Here is a 19903-nt window from a genome sequence, read left to right as displayed (position 1 = left end):
ATTCCCTTCCCCTGAGTTAATGTCTTTAAAGCACTTAGCACAGAGTCCATACACAGTAGGTACCTAGTAAATGATAGCTCATCTCTTTTCTTCTTGCTAGACACACTCTCTGCCCACCCCACATGTTAGCCTGCCTCTAGTTGCTAGCAGAACCTAACAGCTCCTTCCCACCCCGGATCCTGACTTCCAGATTAAAGACAGCTCTCAGGCATCAGTACCCACACCTACTCACCAAGAGATATTTCCCTGCCTTATTTTGACCCCCTCCCAGCTAATGATGCAGGCCTGCAGAAAGACTTAAGAATGCTTGCCAAGTCAATCTGACCTTTGCTTCTCTCTTCCTGGTGGAAATTGATGGATTTCATGCCTGTCTTCTTTCAGGGTTGCAGAGAGTACGGCAACTTGCAAAAAACACAAGATACTTCAGACAGAGACTGAATGAAATGGGATTCATTATCTATGGCAATGAGGAGTCTCCAGTCATTCCCCTGCTCCTTTACATGCCTGCTAAAGTAGCGTGAGTATTCAACAGGCTCTCAGAATAACACCGGAGCCCCAAGGTGATCTGACTAAGACAGTGCTTCTGACTCTATGAGGCTCTTTCAGCATGGGCATTGCTTATGTGCTTGGAATGGGGTGCTGAGTTCAGAATTCACTTGTACAGCTTCTTGGAAGCCAACTGCCAGCCCATCAGCAAAGAGGTCTTCTAAGAAGAGATTCAAGTGTCCACCACTTTCAAGCCCTGTGAATTTGGGTGTCACCCCTAGGCCTCACCTGTAAATTAGGGATGATCCTTGCCTCCTTCTGCCCCACGGTCTTTTTCAGGGAGAACTTCTGGAGACCATCTCTCCCAACATTTGAAAACAACATTACCAGGCTCTGTGCTTTTTCCACTCACCTTTCATGCCCATCCCCAGAAGAAGGCAGCCTTATTTCAAGTGTGGGGGAAACTGAGGCTGAGGACAATTAAATAGTTTGCCTAAAGTCATACAAGTCGAGCAGTAGTGAAATCAAGAGAATATCAAGAGGCAAACCCAAACTTAGGCTCACGCTCTTAACACCAAATTTTAATGCCTCTCCTATAAATCTACGTGGAGTTGTTTCCCATTGATTGCAACTCTGAAATTGAGCATGAGAACAACTGCATAAAGAGAAAAAATGACTTTTTCTCAATATGGCATAGACAATTTTATACATGAATCATTCTCCAACCTGCCACAGACTAACTACCTCTGTTATTAAAAGGAAGTTAATTAAAGTCCTTTCTAAATGTAAAATATTTATTTGGGTGTCTGACCATGTGCATGGTGGAAAGTAATAGTCAACATATATTTATAAGATTCTAGATGTCCTAACTCTCCTACAACATAATCCCATTGTTGGAAATTTCTGTTTGACTCTTTAAGAGTCTGAATAGATTGGTACAGTATTTTAAGTAAGAGAAGAGATTCAGGGGCTATCAGTTGAGAACTCACGGTGGATAGGACTGTGTTAATTCTTCAGCATACACTCTTCTATCATTTCACCACAGCAAAATAACAAGCAGTTAAAACACACACGTAAGTTCTTTCACTTGCCACACCATTACCACCAGTGGGCCCTTTGTTCACAGATCTGGGTTAGGCTAACAGTGCATGGAGTGGTCAAGAGGATAGTGAGCTACAGAAAAGTCCCACAGGATACTGCTTGGTACTTACCACAGGGAGGAATGGCAACGGGGACTCAAAGTAGCATATGATCCCAAACCCTTTACCATCCTATTTCAGAAGGCACAAAAGAAAACCTACGTTTATTCAGAATGGTTAGCAAAATGGTATTTTGTGGAAGAAAGATTCCACACTTAGCACATGTCTCTCTAATATGTTATCATTAGCTCAAAGGAAGACACCAAAATAAATGTGTTTTATTTTTGAGAGTCTAAAGTGCACAATGCTGGAGGGTGGTCCTAGGGAGCATGCCGTATAGTTCTGACTTTGCTGGTGAAGGCTGGAAATAGAATTTTAACATGAATCCATGCCCTGAAAAGAGTCCATGAAGTGTTAAAGCAAATGCATTTAAATTCAGGAATTGAATTTTGCAATAACAGAAAGAGAGAGGGAGTACTTCTGTGGACAACAGCTAATGTGAAAAATGAAATCAGAGGGTGTTATTTGTAAAAACTGTGCTCCTTGGTGTAGTGAGGAGTGTGGAATGAAGAAGAATTTGACTCTGCCTCTTGCTAGCTGGGGGATCTTGGACAAGTTGCCCAACTTTCTGAAGCCCCAGTTTTCTCATTTTTAAAATAGGATGTAATAGTACTTATTTCATAATTGTTTCAATTAAACAAGATGAGGTCTGTCAGCATAAAGCATGTTGTCTCTTATATAGGAGCCACTAGGTGGGAGCTATTATTATTAGTAGTATATAAGGCACTTAATATAGTACTTGGTGTACTATCAGCACTTTATCAGTGGTGGTTATTATTACTACTACTAGGACTTCTACTAGTGCAATGATTATTATTATTAGTTTCAACTGAGTGCAGGATTTGGTCACCATGGTTGCATGGCTCTCCAAAATAGTTACTGCAACCTTTGGTTGCATTAATAAAAATAGAACTTCCAGGAAAATAGTAGGTGGAGATCTTGCTATTGTGTGAATCAAATATGCCATATTGAACCCTGGATGATATGTCAAACCATCTAGTGCCTTCCAGTGAAGATGATATTTAAGGAGGATCTGATGTGGCTGAATGCTGATTCTATGCTAAGTAAGACTGTCAGATCCAGCGATCACCCACCAAGGGTGGATGCTTGGCCCTAGTTTATAAACAAGGGCACCAAGACCCACAAAAGTTAGACTACTTTCTAAGGGTCACTCAGGTTGTACAAGCAGTAGAGCCCAGAATTAAAAGCCAGTTCCATTTGCCTCCTATACCAGAGCTCTTTTCAGTGCATAGCATGGCCTCTGAAGCTTTAGTCCACAGGGGGGGGATATCCACATCCCATTAAAGCAAACACAGAGTATGAGTTTAACTCTCAGTGTCATCTTTGGTGAATCAAAAGGCCTCAGTCACTACAAATGGGGAAAAAACCACTCTAATTGCTTGAGTTTTCTAAGGAAACTTAGAATAGGTCAGTTACAAAAGGTAATGTCATCTCTTATTGGCAGGAGTTGCTGCCAAGAGCTTCCCTGCCACCTGGCCTTGTTTTCTTCTCAGATATTTCTTCAATGGAAAGTTTATATGGAGAAAAGCTTTTGAGACAAGGAGTTAATTGTATAAGCCAGCGTATGAGCACTTCTTTCATTTGCTCATTTTCAACCCTTTGATTTTATTAAAGCACTGTGATTTCTCCACATGTCCACCTACTGCAGAATGAAAATATGATCTCCAGCCAGGTATCCTTTTGAGCAAAGTTTCATTGCAACCCTACCACAGGAATCTTCTACGATGTCCAATATCATGTGATTTCACCCATAAAACATTCACTTGAATAATCAAGAATATATTGTATTTACTCTCTGGTGCAGAGTTTACATTTTCCTTCCATGGGTCTCGTCATACACTTGTAGGATGGTGGGATACAGGATGCAGTGATGCTGCATTTACGCAGTGCTAATGTTTTATTATTATTATCCACATAGTCTAGCTTCTGTCAGCTCACACTGGCTCTCATTTGTTTTGGGGAGTACAAACCCAGAGGCTCATTGTATAAAATGTTCAGGACAATCAGACATTAACTGAAGGAGGCCAGCGTTAGTAGTGTAAATTTTAAGCCCAAAAGTGCTCCAGGGAGGCCTCAGATTAGCCTAATGAATCAACAGTCATATATTTTGCTCTACATTCTTTGGCAAAACTCGCTTCTTCTGGTACAAAGAGAAACATGTAGACAGTGAAAATGGTCTTTGGGGAGTCCTGAAAACTAGCCTGAGATCATGGGTCAGGTGGCTTGTATTCTAGCAATAAAAGCACTTGCCTTGTTTCTCAGATAATTATGAGCTCTCATCCTGTGTAGTTCCATGGGCAGCCTTCCATAGGGTGAACAAGAAAGAGAAATAACAGCCTCTGTTTTTCAAGCTTTCTCAGAAAGCTTCACCTCCTTGTTAATCTTCCTCATCCAAATCAAAGGCGAATCTTGCCTTTCCTGGGCCACGGGGCCAGAGAGGTTGTGTGTTCAGTAGATCTTGCAATCTCCATCACTTCATTTGATAGCATGCATTCTGCATGAGGCAACCAAAAAGGCAGACAGCTCCATGGCAAGAAGAATGAATAAACGAACAAGCTAGCTCTCTACGTCTAGTTCAAGAATTCTTCCTGAGTTATGACTGGAAGGTTTCTGTGGTGCTGTCAGCTTCCAGCCTAAAAAAAGGACACCAGAATCCTCTTAATGCTGAGAACAGATCTGAGGCATTTACCTTGCTTGTGGGCAGAGACATTTAGTAAGCAAGGTTTCCTGCAGAGAACAACAGAGCACAAAGTGGGGAAAGATTCAGTTAGGGGCACATGCTTTTTTGTCTGACTTTGGGTCTTAGCACAAAAAATCTACAGACTTTTTAGAGATCGATATTCTAGAATCGTTACTGAGATTAGCTTGAAAAAGAAAGTGTCTAGAAGCAGATAACAGGAAGGAATCACAGCTGAGAAAGTTTACACCCTGTGTCAGAAAGCTTTGTAGTTATGACCTACATACTATAGGCTGCATCTACCAACCAGCCTCTCTGTGTACCCATTTCTTTCCCTGTGTCCCTCTTGCCTCATTTCCCCCTCTTGCCTCATTTCCTTGTCAATTGCATGTAACAGAAGTTTAGTAATTTCAATCATCTTCTATTTATTGTTATAAGAAATGTCAATTAGCCATATTCCTTTTCTTGCCATGTAATTTTGTCACCTCTCAGCTAACCTTCTCTTTTACCCTTCCCATAGGGCTTTTGCAAGGCATCTATTAAACAGAAAAATTGGGGTGGTGGTCGTTGGATTTCCAGCTACTCCCCTCGCAGAAGCTCGGGCTCGGTTTTGTGTTTCAGCGGCACATACCCGGGAGATGCTAGACACGGTGAGTACCCCACAGGGCAACAGAACCATCAGTGCTGGCACCTTGCATTGTGGGCACATTCTTTTATTGAGCTTGCTTGAGGGTCTCTAAATTTCTCTTGATGGTTTAGAAAGCCAACACTCATAAAACTCACTGCAAAAAAAACGGGTATGCCAACAATGCCCAACAATGTGATCAACTCAGGGGATAGAAAAGAAAAATGAGTTTAGTGAAGATTTGACTCAAGGCAGTATTTTGGTTTCATAAAAAAGACTGGCTGAGTAGCCACATGTTGTGCCATTTACTTGATCTTAAATGCAAAAGCTAATCTGACATGCTATTTCAGCATGAACCGCCCGCAACCTGACACTTTTCAGAGCCACCAAACCCCTCATAAGAAAATATGACACAACTAAGCAACATGTTGGCAAAGCAATGACAAAGACAGGTCCATCATATCATCCAGACCCACACTGGCTTTTAATGATTTCATAACCACATTTCACTGTCCTTTGGTTTTGATCTTTATGTGAATGAGCGAGAGCAGAAAACTAAGCCATCTCAATCAGTTTGGGGTCGATGGAACTGTCTCCTAGTGTCAAAGCAATTTAGCAAACACGTTGAGTGTCTACTATTGTGCAAAACCCTGGAGCAAAAACTCTAAGAGGAGATACTAATAAATAAGCAACTAGTGATAATACCAGACAGAATAAATTCATCTTGGAAAAGAAATATAGACAACTGTGGAACATGAAGGTAGGAATTATATATGGGATTATATGAAGTCATTCATTATATATGAATGAGTTATTCTATATGAAGATGGGAATGAATTATGTGTATATGTGTAATATACATGCACACATAACATGTATTATGGATTGTTATGTGTGCATGTGTATCATGTATGTATACATATGTATGTATATATACAGACACTAGGAGACAGTTCTACAAAGAATAAAAAAGTGAATACTTTGAGCTCAAATAATAAATTATACACACACAGTGTCCATGTCCTTCTGCTTCACCATGACATTCTTAGGACTTAAACCAGTGTCCACTACAGAGTGCATACATAATAACAATTTCTTGCATGACACACTAATAATTGAGCTAACTCTAGGTTTTGAGATGATGGGTGAACTTCGTTGTTATTGTTCTTTAGAGCTTTTTATGTTGTCCAGGTTCTCCAAAATGAGTATATATTTCTAGTAATTAATTTTAACAAATTGTTTCTTTTAAATAGAAAAAGCCAAGTTTCACTACAAAAGCAAGAAAAAAAAAAGGTTTATAAATCCCTTGAAAGACTTGAGCATGTTTACACATTAAGAGAGGAAAAAGTAATGAGAGAGAGGCAGTAGGCATGGGAGAGGAAAGGACATGACCGGGGAGCATGCTCCCAGAGATGAGAGGAATGGGTGGACAGCAGTGGGTGATTTGTATTTTTTTGTGACCCCCAACAGCATTGAGGTATTCATGGATACCTAATTCTGGAGACATCAGACCTTGGGATTCTCTTCAAAAGTTCTTAATTCCTGTTGAATACCTGGTTTGGAAGGAGCACTGAGACATCATCTAAACAGATGCCTCTAAACTTTTGAAATCAGGCAACTATATCAATAAAAAAATTGTGAGCATATTCCTTAATATACACATAAGGGAAAGTGAAAAATGACCTTTGAACAGCCCGGACATTGAGGTAGTTAAATGAATATAACACTCACAGAAAATACATACTAAATAAGCCCCTTCTATGACCATGTTTGGAACAAAGCAGAGATGAGGTCACTCTACAAACACAAAATGGCTTAGAATTTCCTTCTTCTAACATGAGTGACGGCTTCTCCTTTACCAATGACCTCACCTTAGTCATCCCACCTGCCACATAAGAATTCTGCATACAGCCAATCACTGAACTTCTCCCGCTCAAAACGGCATCAACCCAGACTGGTCCCTGCTTCCTTAGAGTCATCTAGAGCAGAAGTCTAAATGACACAGCAAATCAACCTGGCCAGGGGTAAAATGGAAGAAGCCCTTCCCAGTTCCCTCTTACTAAGATGCTTCTTCTGTGATTCATGCCTACCTTTTTTGAGTACAGGTGTGCTCATCTGATCAGTGGGCTTCAACATAAATCCACTTATAAGTTATTTATGCACTGCCAATATATTATGTACATTTTATAGCAGACACAAAAATGGAAGTTAAAAAGACTGAGATTAAAATAACTAGAAATCCTATGTTCTCCCACACCTTCCATGAATTGTCTCTCATCTCCCCCAAGTGTGCAGATGCCCCACTCTGAGCTACTCCATCCCCACTTCAGCCAAGAGCAATAGACACTATCTTGGTTTGATGTCATTTCAAATATAACTTTTGTTACTTTGTCTTAGTGCTTAGATTTGATGTAAAAATTTAGGAAGTACATTGAAGTAAAAAGAACATTTTAACCACCCGTAATGCTACCACCCAGAAATAAATGACTCTTCATATGTTGGTGGATATCGAACTTGATGCCAGTTTGAAAGACTTCCCGAAGAGGAAAGCCCATAAGCTCCACTAGTCATTCATTCCAGAATTAACAAACATCCTCACCTTTTTCAAATCATTAGATCCTAATATTGTCCGCCTCATTTGACAGGTCAAGACAGGCCTAAAAAAGCTAAAAAGGCATGCCCAGTACCATAAGATTAGTGATACACTAGATGGGAAAATTACATCTTGTCTATTCTGCATCTCCGTTGTTTCTTTGGAAAATTGGGGATACATTTATCTGCCTGAATTGAGAGAACTGAAACAGATGAGTTCTCTGTTCTTTGTGGTTTTAAGTCCTGTGATTCCATGGAACATAGAGATGAGTGTTTAAAAGCTGCGGGTGGGGCAGTATGGGAGAGAGAAGAGGCCACTAACCAGCTCCTGCAATGTTCCATTTTACCCCTGGCTAGGTTGATTTGCTGTGTCATTATGCTGTACATAAACCCAAATGTAATTTGCAACCTTACCTCTTTCTTCCACAAGGTTATATATATGTCATTAAACTTTAAAATAAAGTCTGAAAGGGTAAGCATTGGTCAGATGCTTTTATTCCTCTCCTCACACCCCAAAAACAAATTAAATACTCATAATGTGGGGTAGACTATTAAAGAATATGAAATAAAATTAATTAGAATCTAACATTCCTCTAGGGCTGGTTTATAAGCCACACCTTAATGATTTGGATCTTTCTCCTTTTCTTTAAAATCAAAGAAGTTGGCAAAAGAAGATTGTATCTCTGCGGGGCTTAGGAGTTTAAAGAATAACTGATGGAACGCAATCTCTTTGCAGGTTTTGGAAAACCTAGATGAAATGGGTGATCTTCTGCAACTGAAATACTCTCGGCACAGGAAGTCAACACGCCCTGAACTCTACGACGAGACAAGCTTTGAACTGGAAGATTAAGTTTCCTGGTCCTGAATTGCACCTAAAGACTTTGCTCGAAAGACCCCCGTTTTGCCTCAAAAGGAATATAAATGGATTTCTTCCCCCTTTCTAAGGACAATTTTGGTTTCCAAACCAGCTTAATTGAACTGAAGGAAAGGTTGTGTTTTTAATATCTCCAGCTCGGGACTGCAGAGACAAAAATATGGTTCCAGATTTTAACTTTCTCCTCTCCCAAGTATCCTGCTACAAATACACACACACACACACACACACACACACTTCCTAGAACATTTTTAATGGCAATGAGCCTGTGTTTTAGCTGCTACTGTGCAGACTCTTTGGTCCAGACTCTTTCAGGCATTCCAACCAAAGTAGAGGGCTTTGATTTTTAATTCAGTAGATCTCCCTATGTGTGTACTTATTTCATCCGCAGACGTGAGCAAAGGTGGTGGGCAGTAGCTGACCTTGTTTCACCCATGAATGGCCCAGCTAGAACTCATCTGTATCATGGGGAGCTCCAGGCAGGAGGGTAAAGAAATGTTGCTTCTACCATTTGCCACATTTGGACTTTTTCCAAGGACAAGTGTCAAAAGCCATAGTTAATGTTTGGAGGGAGAGAGAGGGACTGGCCAGCCAGTAACTCCAGACATCTTTGAAGGAAACTTTCCTTTTCCTCTTCCTGGTCTCCTACAGTTTTACAGCTGAGCTTTTGAGGTTTGGAAAAGTCAAGACTTTTGTTTCATAGGGAAGGGGGCAGAAAGCAAACACAAGCCAATTGTAGGCCTAGACTCAAACTGTAATGTTATAACAACTGGAAGGCTGTTGGTGCCATGTGGAGTGAATGTTTAGCTTGCATACATAACCCTTATTACTTTAAGGAATGAGTTGTCATTTTCCTATTAAAATTTGGGTAATTGGTGAGATGCAGTTTCCTTTAGAGTTGGCTCTCAAGACTATACTTGAATGTATTAATTCAAAAACGACATTAAAAAGCAAATTCTATTTAACTTTTTTAAGACTGACACCCCTGTTCAGGCCTATTAAATAGTCCTTACCGTCTGCTGGCAAATGTAATCCGATTTTGGTGTAAAGTGGGCTTGTACACTATTGAGCAACGAACTGTAATTTCCTTGAGTTCTCTCTGTCTCTATCTCTCTGCCTCTGTTCTGTCTGACTGCCTGTCTCTCTCTCTTTCTAAATGTGAACACAAACTTATCTGGAATAGTACCTTTTTGCTAATTGGTTCTAGTTGGTATGGAAAAAGCCAGTGGAAAACTTTATCTTTAACAAGCTCCCAGATGGTTCCCAGATTTGGAAACTCTAAAGAGCAGTGGTGACCTTTTAGCAAAGCTTCTGTAATAGTTCGAATGAGTTACAGAACATTCCACTCCATCAAATGACAGTATAAACAAATCACTTCAAGAGAGGTTTGACTTGTGACACAAACAGACTCAAGCTTTCATGCTGTGCAGTGAGATAGAAACCCAGCCAGGAGCACTGGTGTTCGAGAGAGCAACATGCCTGGTGCTCACAACAGATTAAAAGATGGAAAGCTTTTTATGGGAAAAGTAAAACTGCTACTAGGTATATCAGTTTAAAAGTGATCACAACGATAAAATTTCTCACACACATTTGTAAGGATCACTATCAGCAAAAGAGGAGAGGAAGTGAGTTCTGACAATGCAGTTGCCCCATCCAGTGACTAATTTTGATAACTAGATTACAACTCTCCCCATCGGTGCACCATTACTTATACAAAGAAAATATATGTGGTATACATGTCCCCAAGAAGGCCTTTTCTCTTGAAAATGTGCATTTAAGTGAAATTGACTCCAGTTAATTGTCCCAAATGCATAAATGTCTTCAGTCCTATAAAAGGAACAGTAGACGAAGAGGCCCTTACTGAGGTACAGCAAGCAGTAAACATCCCCTTCCTTTCTAGATGTCCATGATCTTCATACACATCTTCACACCCACCCTTTGGGTTTTAGGGTGTCTTTGTGAGCAGGAATATTCGTCTATCTTTATTACTTTTATGGAGGATCCCGAGTCTAACTCATGATAGGAAAATAATTATTTATCCACCTGGCCTGGGGAGCAAGGGGGACATTACTCCTGCTTCATCAAGATCCCAGAGTCCTAAGACAATTTATTACATTCTCATGTACAAGATTTTTTAAAGAAAATAAAAAACTATCTCTGTCAGAGGGTCCACACTGAATACACTTACGAGAACAAGTATAAACCAAATTCTATGCTTCCTGAGAACATTAGGAGGGATCCAGATCCAGTAGGGCTGGTAATATAGGAGTATATGTCATAGATAGAATGAGGTTGGTTAAGAGTGATTATGAGAATTTTTAATTTTTATAAGAAAACATCTACCGCTAGGTTCATAAAAGCACAATTTCAAATCGATAGGGATTGTTGAGTCTCAATAACTATACCACAGCCTAAAATGTCCCTTTGGTTGGTTCTGTTGAGAAAGAGAATTTTCTAACAAAACTCTGTTATGTACCCCAACCCTCCCATGCATGTGCATGTGCACACACACACACACACACACACTTTCCACTTCCTTTACAGAGCAAGCAAGAGTATAAAGGTACAGAGGTGAGAATCTGACTGGTTGATAGATAGATGGAAGATGTTTTAAAAGATGTGGCCTTCAGTGAAACAGAACATAAAGGATCCAGACTGATATTCATAGGGGGGATACATTTGCTTAACAGGGAAATGGCATAGACACATCCCTAATCCTATTATGGAACTATGTTACCGTGGATGTTTGGCTACATTGCCTTTCAGCATGTTTTGGATTGACAGACACCATGGGCTTCAGAATTTACTAGAAGCTTATTAAAATGCAGGTCCCTGGGCCCCCAGCCAGACTTCCACTGAATTGGAAGAGCCCAGGAACTTACATTTAGCCAGCCTCCTCAGGGGCTTCTAATCCATGCCCTAATTTGAGAACCATTGTTGGAGCTTTTGTTTGCATAGATCAGTTGTCTCTAATAACATAACAGAAACTTTGTCCTCATTCTTTGTTGATAATTAAGGCGCTTATACTACTAAAGTGAATTATTCCAAACTTTTCTCCTCAGCAGGACATTTTGTTCCCATTTTCCAGGTACCTTCTCTTTCTACAAAATTGGATATTAAGAATAATCTGCCTCTGATTATTTATTCCAACAACAGCTCTCCAATAGGGTGAAAGTCTTAACAGTTCTTCACACGTGCAATACTCCTCTGTATTTTCTTCAGAGATAGCAAATATTTTACGTGGCTTACTCTGACTTAAAATTTTTGATGAGGAAACCTTAATTCTCTTGGATTTATGACAATAATAACAAAATTTATATTTTGAACTTCTCTGGTGATTTCTTGGCCATTTTTCCTGGTCTCCATATGAGCAACATATCTGAAGTCTGTTTTCTCAGAACACCTTAAGCAGCTGTGTAATCTTTGGAAATTAAAAGGCGTCTGTATTTTAAATGTTTCAAAGCAATTATTATGGGACATTGTCTTACAGTATTGTAGGGTGTATGTGTGTGTGTGTGTTTCACTGAAACATTTGAGGTAAACAATTTCATTTCATTCTGCCTGTGAAATACTAGTTTCTTTAATAGACAAATCATCAAAATAGACAATAGAAAAAATAATTGATGGTTCTTATGGTTCTTTGTTAGTTTGGATTACCCTAAATAGAGACTCAGATAGAGATTTGCATTTAAGAATTTTATTAAGGAAAATGGGCAAGGGTGGCTGGCACTGACTTGAACTGTGTCACAAGAACCAATTGTGTTCATCTGTTCACAACTCCTTCTTCTGTGACATCACATTGGTAGCTTGAAATTGGCCATGCTGAGAGTATTTACACCATGGAAATTGGCAAACACTACAAATTTGGGATCTGGAGAGCCATCTGTTAAACCTTTACCAGCATAACTCTGAGACCACATACAATGCAACAATATCTAGGATGGAGCGAGGAGACAGGATTGGAAAAGGGAGAAGCCTAACTACGATTTCACCATAGACAGGCCTTAGTCATTCCCATGGGGAGGTATGCAACAGAGATGGCCCTTTAAATTATCTCAAAGTGAAACAAGGGAGTTAGGCTTCTATGTCCTTTCTGCCATCAACTAATCACTAGATACAAGTTACCAAGGTAGAGGTGTAGGGGAGGGCATTACCTTGGCCAAGACAATTCCATTCAGCCAAAGGCACTTCTTGGGGAGGGACTTGGCTCTGAACTGACAGCAGTCCATCAACTTAAAAATAATTATTTCTAATCCATCTCCTTTACAAAAGTTTTAAAATGGAAAACTGTAAACATAGAGTAAGAGAGAGAGAATAGTATAATGAACCCATGTGCACCTATCACCTAGCTTCAAACATTATCAGTTCACGGCTAGTCTTTTTCATCTATTTCCCCCACTCACAGGTTACTTTGAAGCAAGCCCCAGAAATCATATGATTTCATTAGGGAATATTTCACTGAATCTCTCTAAAAGGTAGAGATGTCTTCAACTGTCCCTTAATTGGTCTTAACATCATTAAAAGTAGTCTTTAGGATAACAAAGGCATGGACATGAGTCAAATATTAATCTTTTCATTCTCTATCTCATACCCTGCCTGCGAATTTCCAGGATCAGGACTAGGAATTATTTCTAAAGTAGGTATTTGGTGTCTTGAAAGATAGCAAGTCAATCATTTTTTGGACACTTATCATGCGCCAGACACTCCACTAAGAACTCTGATATACATTATCCCCTGGACACCCTCGTAGAGATTAAGAGTAGACTCATCTTGGAAGGCCAGTCTGTTGAAGTTGTCAGGGGATTAGCAGTATGTGAAGAGGACTTCCAAAGCTCCAACAAGGCCTTGCTTTATTTTTCTGAGAATGCTACATTCCTTTTCCAGTCAAATTTATTACAAAGTTATTTCAGCTAAACTTTATATATCAGCAGGGTAATCAAACAGGAATAAGAGAACAAGTGAGCCCCACTTACCTGTTTGGAAATGGCTGATGCTTGTGACAGGGCTTAGGACAGAACTTGACATTTGTAAGTCAACTGCTCTGAAAATTATCACAGATACAAATCAGTCAAATATCCAACATCAGGAGGTCAAGGTAGAAGCAAGAGGGGATTTTTTTTTTTTTTTTTTTTTTTGCTGTGGCATGAAACACTGCTCCCTTTTACTCAGCCCAGATGCTGATTTTTATATCAAAAATATTGATTGAAGAGGCTAGTGATTTTGGCTCTCACCCAAGTTTATTCAGGACCTTTCTTAATTAGGTTTAGGTCAGCTGTAATGCCCATGGCCAGGGTTAGGTCTGGCTCCAATCACCACATCATGCCCTCTACTTCATCACCGGCCAAGGAATAAGGCAAGGAAATTGCTGCTTTTTTGTTTCTCCAGCGCCTGAGTATGTTTTTCCCAGATTTTAAGCATGCATGGAGCAAATCTGTAAGGAAGACCGAAAGAAGTGTAATGGCTTCACTGTGATGAGATGAATGTAGCTTACAATTTGACTGTGAGCCCCAGCAGGAACAAGGCTCCATGTGTGAAAAATGAATGGGTAGCAATGTGAGATCATGGAAAAAGATCTTGACATCTTTTGAATGAAAATTTTTCACCAGGCTGATGCAGCCAATCAGTTTTGAAGTGTTTTTAAAAAGAAAAATAATCTCTTTTGTCAACAATACATGATTTCCCCATCATGTGTCTATTTTGTAAATAATTATAGTTATTTCATGCAACTATCTTAATAGTGTCCATACCAGTTTCATATACTTTATGCCAGTCTTTTTAAAAACATCTCTGCCCAGGGGCACCTGGCCGGCTCAATCGGTAGAGCATGCGACTCTTGATCTCGGGGCTGTTAAGTTCAAGTCCCACACTGGGTGTAGAGATTACTTAAAAAAAATAAAATCTTAAAAAATAAAAAATGAAGGGATGCCTAGGTGGTTCAGTTGGTTAAGTGTCTTCCTTCAACTCAGGTCATGATCTCAGGGTCCTGGGATGGAGCCCCACATCAGGCTCTTTGCTTTGCAAGGAGTCTGCTTCTTCCTCTCCCTCTGCCTCCTCCCCCACTGATCATGCTCTGTCTCTGTCTCTCTCTCTCTCTCTCAAATAAATAAAATCTTTAAAAAAATAAAATAAAATAAATAATAATAAAAATAAAAAATAAATAAAAACATCTCTGCCCACATAAGGCGTCAATACATCATGGTCACAAATTATAGATATCTATGATACAATAGGTTTTCCTATATGTGTAAAATAGTGTGTTGATATTAAAAAATATTATTCAATTTCCCTAAAACATTTTCAACTATATATCTATGAAGAGATTTTTTAAAATTTTTTTATTATGTTATGTTAATCACCATACATTACATCATTAGTTTTTGATGTAGTGTTCCATGATTCATTGTTTGGGCATAACACCCAGTGCTCCATGCAGAACGTGCCCTCTTTAATACCCATCACCAGGCTAACCCATTCTCCCACCCCCCTGCCCTCTAGAACCCTCAGTTTGTTTCTCAGAGTCCATAGTCTCTCATGGTTCATCTCCCCCTCCGATTTCCCTCCCTTCATTCTTCCCCTCCTGCTATCTTCTTCTTCTTCGTTTTTTTTTTTTAACATATAATGTATAATTTGTTTCAGAGGTACAGATCTGTGATTCAACAGTCTTGCACAATTCACAGCGCTCACCGTAGCACATACCCTCCCCAATGTCTATCACCCAGCCACCCCATCCCTCCCACCCCCCACCACTCCAGCAACCCTCAGTTTGTTTCCTGAGATTAAGAATTCCTCATATCGGGGGGCGGAGCAAGATGGCGGAGGAGTAGGAGACCTGGATTTCGTCTCCTCTCAGGAATTCAGCTGGATAGGGATCAAACCATTCTGAACACCTACAAACTCAACAGGAGATCGAAGAAAAGAAGAGCAACAACTCTCTCATCAGAAAAGCGACGACTTTCTGGAAGGTAGGACGTGCGGAGAAGTGAATCCGAGGCGATATTCGGGAGGATAGACGGCGGGGAGGGGCCTCCGGCGGCCGCTTCTGGCAAGTGATAGAGCCGCGGAGCACAAAATCGGAACTTTTAAAAGTCTGCTCCACTGAGGGACGTCACTCTGGTGGCTAAGCGGGGGGTGGAACCCTCATGGGACAGTGTGGTCTCAGGACCCACGGGTCACAGAAAGCCCGGGGTGCCTGAGTGCGACAGAGCTCCCAGGTATTGGAGCAGGGAAGCCGGCTGCAGAGGCGGAGCCCAGGCGCGGGCTCTCAGCTCGGGGTTGCCATAAACTGTGATCCGCGGCACAATCAGGCCACTGCTCCTCCAGCAGGGACCCAACAAGCGGCAGATCCGGGGAGACTCACCTTCCTCCCCCGGGAGGAGCCGCGCGGGAGTGCACCGCAGGGATCTGCTGGGTTTGGAGACTCCACCCGGGGTCGGGTGCCAGAGATAGAAACGCGCGGTCACAGGCCGGGTGAGCACGGAGTGCGGCTGGAGACCGGGGAGACGGGAGTGACTGACGGCTTTTCTCTGGGGGCTCACTGAGAAGCGGGACCCCGAGTTCTCGGCTCCTCCGGGGCGGAGATTGGGAGGCCGCCATTTTCACTCTCCGCCTCCAAAGCTGTACGGAAAGCTCGCAGGGAACAAAAGCCCCGGAGAGCAAACCCCAGCAGATTACTTAGCTGGGAGGGGGCAAGGGCGGGGCAATTCTGCCTCCGGCAAAGATATTTGGAAACCACGGCAACAGGCCCCTCCCCAGAAGATCAGCGAGAACAGCCAGCCAAGACCAAGTTTACCCATCAATGAGAACGGCAGAACTCCAGCTCTAGGGGACTACTGCACATAGAATTCATGGCTTTTTTACCATGATTCTGTAGTCTTTCAAAGTTAATTTTTTTTTAACTGTCTTTTTTTCTTTTTTTATTCTTTTTGAATTTTTCTTTTTCCCTTTTTCAACCAACATCTTATCAATCCCTTTTTTTTTAAAAAAAAACATTTTTATTTTTCATTTTTAGAGTCATATTCTATCCCTTCATAGTAGTTACCCATATTTTTGGCTTATATATATAAGTTGTTCTCTCTTTAAGATTTTGAGATAGTTTCTTCTAACAGATCAAAATATACCCTAAATCTCTAGTATATGGTGTTTTCTGTTCCCCTGCCTGATCACATCCTCTCCCTTTTTTCTTTCTTTTTTTAAATCCTCTTCTTTCTTTTTTCAAACAACTTCTTATCAATTCCTTTTATAAAATTTTTTATAATTTCCATCTTTACAGTCATATTCCATCCCTTCATCATATCAACCCTTATTTTTGTACATATATAAGTTTTTCTTTCTTTAAAATTTTGGGAGGCACTTTCTTCTAAAAGACCAAAATACACCCCAAATCTAGTGTGTGGCACTGATCATATTTGATCACATTCTGGTTTTTTTGTTGTTGTTTTGTTTTGTTTGTTTTTGTTTTTATCTTTATCTTTTTCTTTTTTTTCTTTTTCTTTTTTCTCTCTTTCCCTTTCTTTTCCCACTGCTTCAGGTTTTTTCTGATTTGTTTAGAGTATATTTTCTGGGGACATTGTTACTCTGCTAGCATTTTGTTCTCTCATTAATCTATTCTCCTCTGCACAAAATGACAAGACGGAAAAAATCACCTCAACAAAAAGAACAAGAGGTAGTACCGACTGCCAGGGACCTACTCAATACGGACATTAGTACAATGTCAGATCTAGAGTTCAGAATCATCACTTTAAAGATACTAGCTGGGCTTGAAAAAAATATGGAAGTTATTAGAGAAACCCTTTCTGGAGAAGTAAAAGAACTAAAATCCAACCAAGTAGAAATCAAAAAGGCTATTAATGAGGTGCAATCAAAAATGGGGGCACTAACTGCTAGAATAAATGAGGCAGAAGAGAGAATCAGTAATATAGAAGATGAAATGATGGAAAATAAAGAAGCTGAGAAAAAGAGAGATAAACAACTACTGGATCACGAGGGCAGAATTCGAGAGATAAGCGATACCATAAGATGAAACAACATTAGAATAACTGGGATCCCAGAAGAAGAAGAAAGAGAGAGAGGGGCAGAAGGTATAATGGAGCAAATTATAGCAGAGAACTTCCCTAATTTGGGGAAGGAAACAGGCATGAAAATCCAGGAAGCACAGAGAACCCCTCTCAAAATCAATAAAAATAGGTCAACACCCCGACATCTAATAGTAAAACTTACGAGTCTCATAGACAAAGAGAAAATCCTGAAAGCAGCTCGGGAGAAGAGATATGTAACCTACAAGGGTAGAAACATTAGATTGGCAACAGACCTATCCACAGAGACCTGGCAGGCCAGAAAGGACTGGCAGGATATATTCAGAGCACTAAATGAGAAAAATATGCAGCCAAGAATACTATATCCAGCTAGGCTGTCATTGAAAATTGAAGGAGAGATAAAAAGCTTCCAGGACAAACAAAAACTAAAGGAATTTGCAAACACAAAACCAGCCCTACAGGAAATCTTGAAAGGGGTCCTCTAAGCAAAGAGAGATCCTAAAAGCAACAGAGACCAGAAAGGAACACAGACAATATACAGTAACAGTCACCTTACAGGCAATACAATGGCACTAAATTCCTATCTTTCAATAGTTACCCTGAACGTAAATGGGCTCAATGCCCCAATCAAAAGACACAGGGTATGAGATTGGATTAAAAAACAAGACCCATCGATATGCTGTCTGCAAGAGACTCATTTTTGACCCAAAGACAGCCCCAGATTGAAAGTGAGGGGGTGGAAAACCATTTACCATGCTAATGGACACCAAAAGAAAGCTGGGGTGGCAATCCTTATATCAGACAAATTAGATTTTAAACCAAAGACTGTAATAAGAGATGAGAAAGGACACTATATCATACTTAAAGGATCTATCCAACAAGAAGATCTAACAATTGTAAATATCTATGCCCCTAACATGGGAGCAGCCAATTATAGAAGCCAATTAATAACAAAAGCAAAGAAACACATCGACAACAATACAATAATAATGGGGGACTTTAACACCCCCCTCACTGAAATGGACAGATCATCTAAGCAAAAGATCAACAAGGAAATAAAGACTTTAAATGACACACTGGACCAAATGGACTTTACAGACATATTCAGAACATTCCACCCCAAAGCAACGGAATACACATTCTTCTCTAGTGCCCATGGAACATTCTCCAGAATAGATCACATCCTAGGTCATAAATCAGGTCTCAACCGGTACCAAAAGATTGGAATCATTCCCTGCCTATTTTCAGACCACAATGCTTTGAAACTAGAGCTCAATCACAAGACAAAAGTCAGAAAGAACTCAAATACATGGAGGCTAAAGAGCATCCTACTGAAGAACAAATGGGTCAACCAGGAAATTAAAGAAGAATTAAAAAAATACATGGAAACCAATGAAAATGAAAACACAACTATTCAAAATCTTTGGGATGCAGCAAAGGCAGTCCTAAGAGGAAAGTATATAGCAATACAAGCCTTTCTCAAGAAGCAAGAAAGGTCTCAAGTATACAACCTAACCCTACACCTAAAGGAGCTGGAGAAAGAACAGCAAATAAAGCCTAAACCCAGCAGGAGAAGAGAAATAATCAAGATCAGAGCAGAAATCAATGAAATAGAAACTAAAAGAACAGTAGAACAGATCAACGAAACTAGGAGCTGGTTCTTTGAAAGAATTAACAAGATTGATAAACCCCTGGCCAGACTTATCAAAAAGAGAAGAGAAATGACCCACATCAACAAAATCATGAATGAAAGAGGAGAGATCACAACCAACACCAAAGAAATACAAACAATTATAAGAACATATTATGAGCAACTCTATGCCAGCAAATTAAATAACCTGGAAGAAATGGATGCATTCCTAGAGATGTACCAACTACCAAAACTGAACCAGGATGAAATAGAAAACCTGAACAGACCTATAACCACTAAGGAAATTGAAGCAGTCATCAAAAATCTCCCAAAAAACAAAAGCCCAGGGCCAGATGGCTTCCCAGGGGAATTCGACCAAACATTTCAAGAAGAATTAATACCTATTCTTCTGAAACTGTTCCAAAAAATAGAAATGGAAGGAAAACTTCCCAACTCGTTTTATGAGGCCAGCATTACCTTGATCCCAAACCCAGACAAAGACCCCATCAAAAAGGAGAATTACAGACCAATATCCCTGATGAACATGGATGCAAAAATTCTCACCAAAATACTAGCCAATAGGATCCAACAGTACATTAAAAGGATTATTCACCATGACCAAGTGGGATTTATCCCTGGGCTGCAAGGTTGGTTCAACATCCGCAAATCAATCAATGTGATACAATACATTAACAAAAGAAAGAACAAGAATCATATGATCCTCTCAATAGATGCAGAAAAAGCATTTGACAAAGTACAGCATCCTT

At 40.1% G+C, this 19903-nt stretch overlaps 1 protein-coding gene across 1 annotated transcript in view; it reads left to right on the top strand.

Annotated features, from left to right (window-relative positions):
* SPTLC3 (serine palmitoyltransferase long chain base subunit 3) overlaps positions 1–11804 on the top strand; it is a 156494-nt gene extending 144690 nt beyond the window's left edge. The window contains exons 10-12 of the mRNA XM_021700666.1: positions 382–517; positions 4904–5033; positions 8337–11804. Coding sequence (XP_021556341.1) covers positions 382–517; positions 4904–5033; positions 8337–8450 — 380 coding nt within the window. The 3' untranslated portion in view covers positions 8451–11804. The remainder of the gene's footprint in view (positions 1–381; positions 518–4903; positions 5034–8336) is intronic.
* Positions 11805–19903: the final 8099 nt, after the last annotated feature.

Source organism: Neomonachus schauinslandi, chromosome 10 (genome assembly GCF_002201575.2).
Source record: "Neomonachus schauinslandi chromosome 10, ASM220157v2, whole genome shotgun sequence".
NCBI lineage: Eukaryota > Metazoa > Chordata > Mammalia > Carnivora > Phocidae > Neomonachus > Neomonachus schauinslandi.
This window is presented reverse-complemented; position numbering and strand designations above follow the sequence as displayed.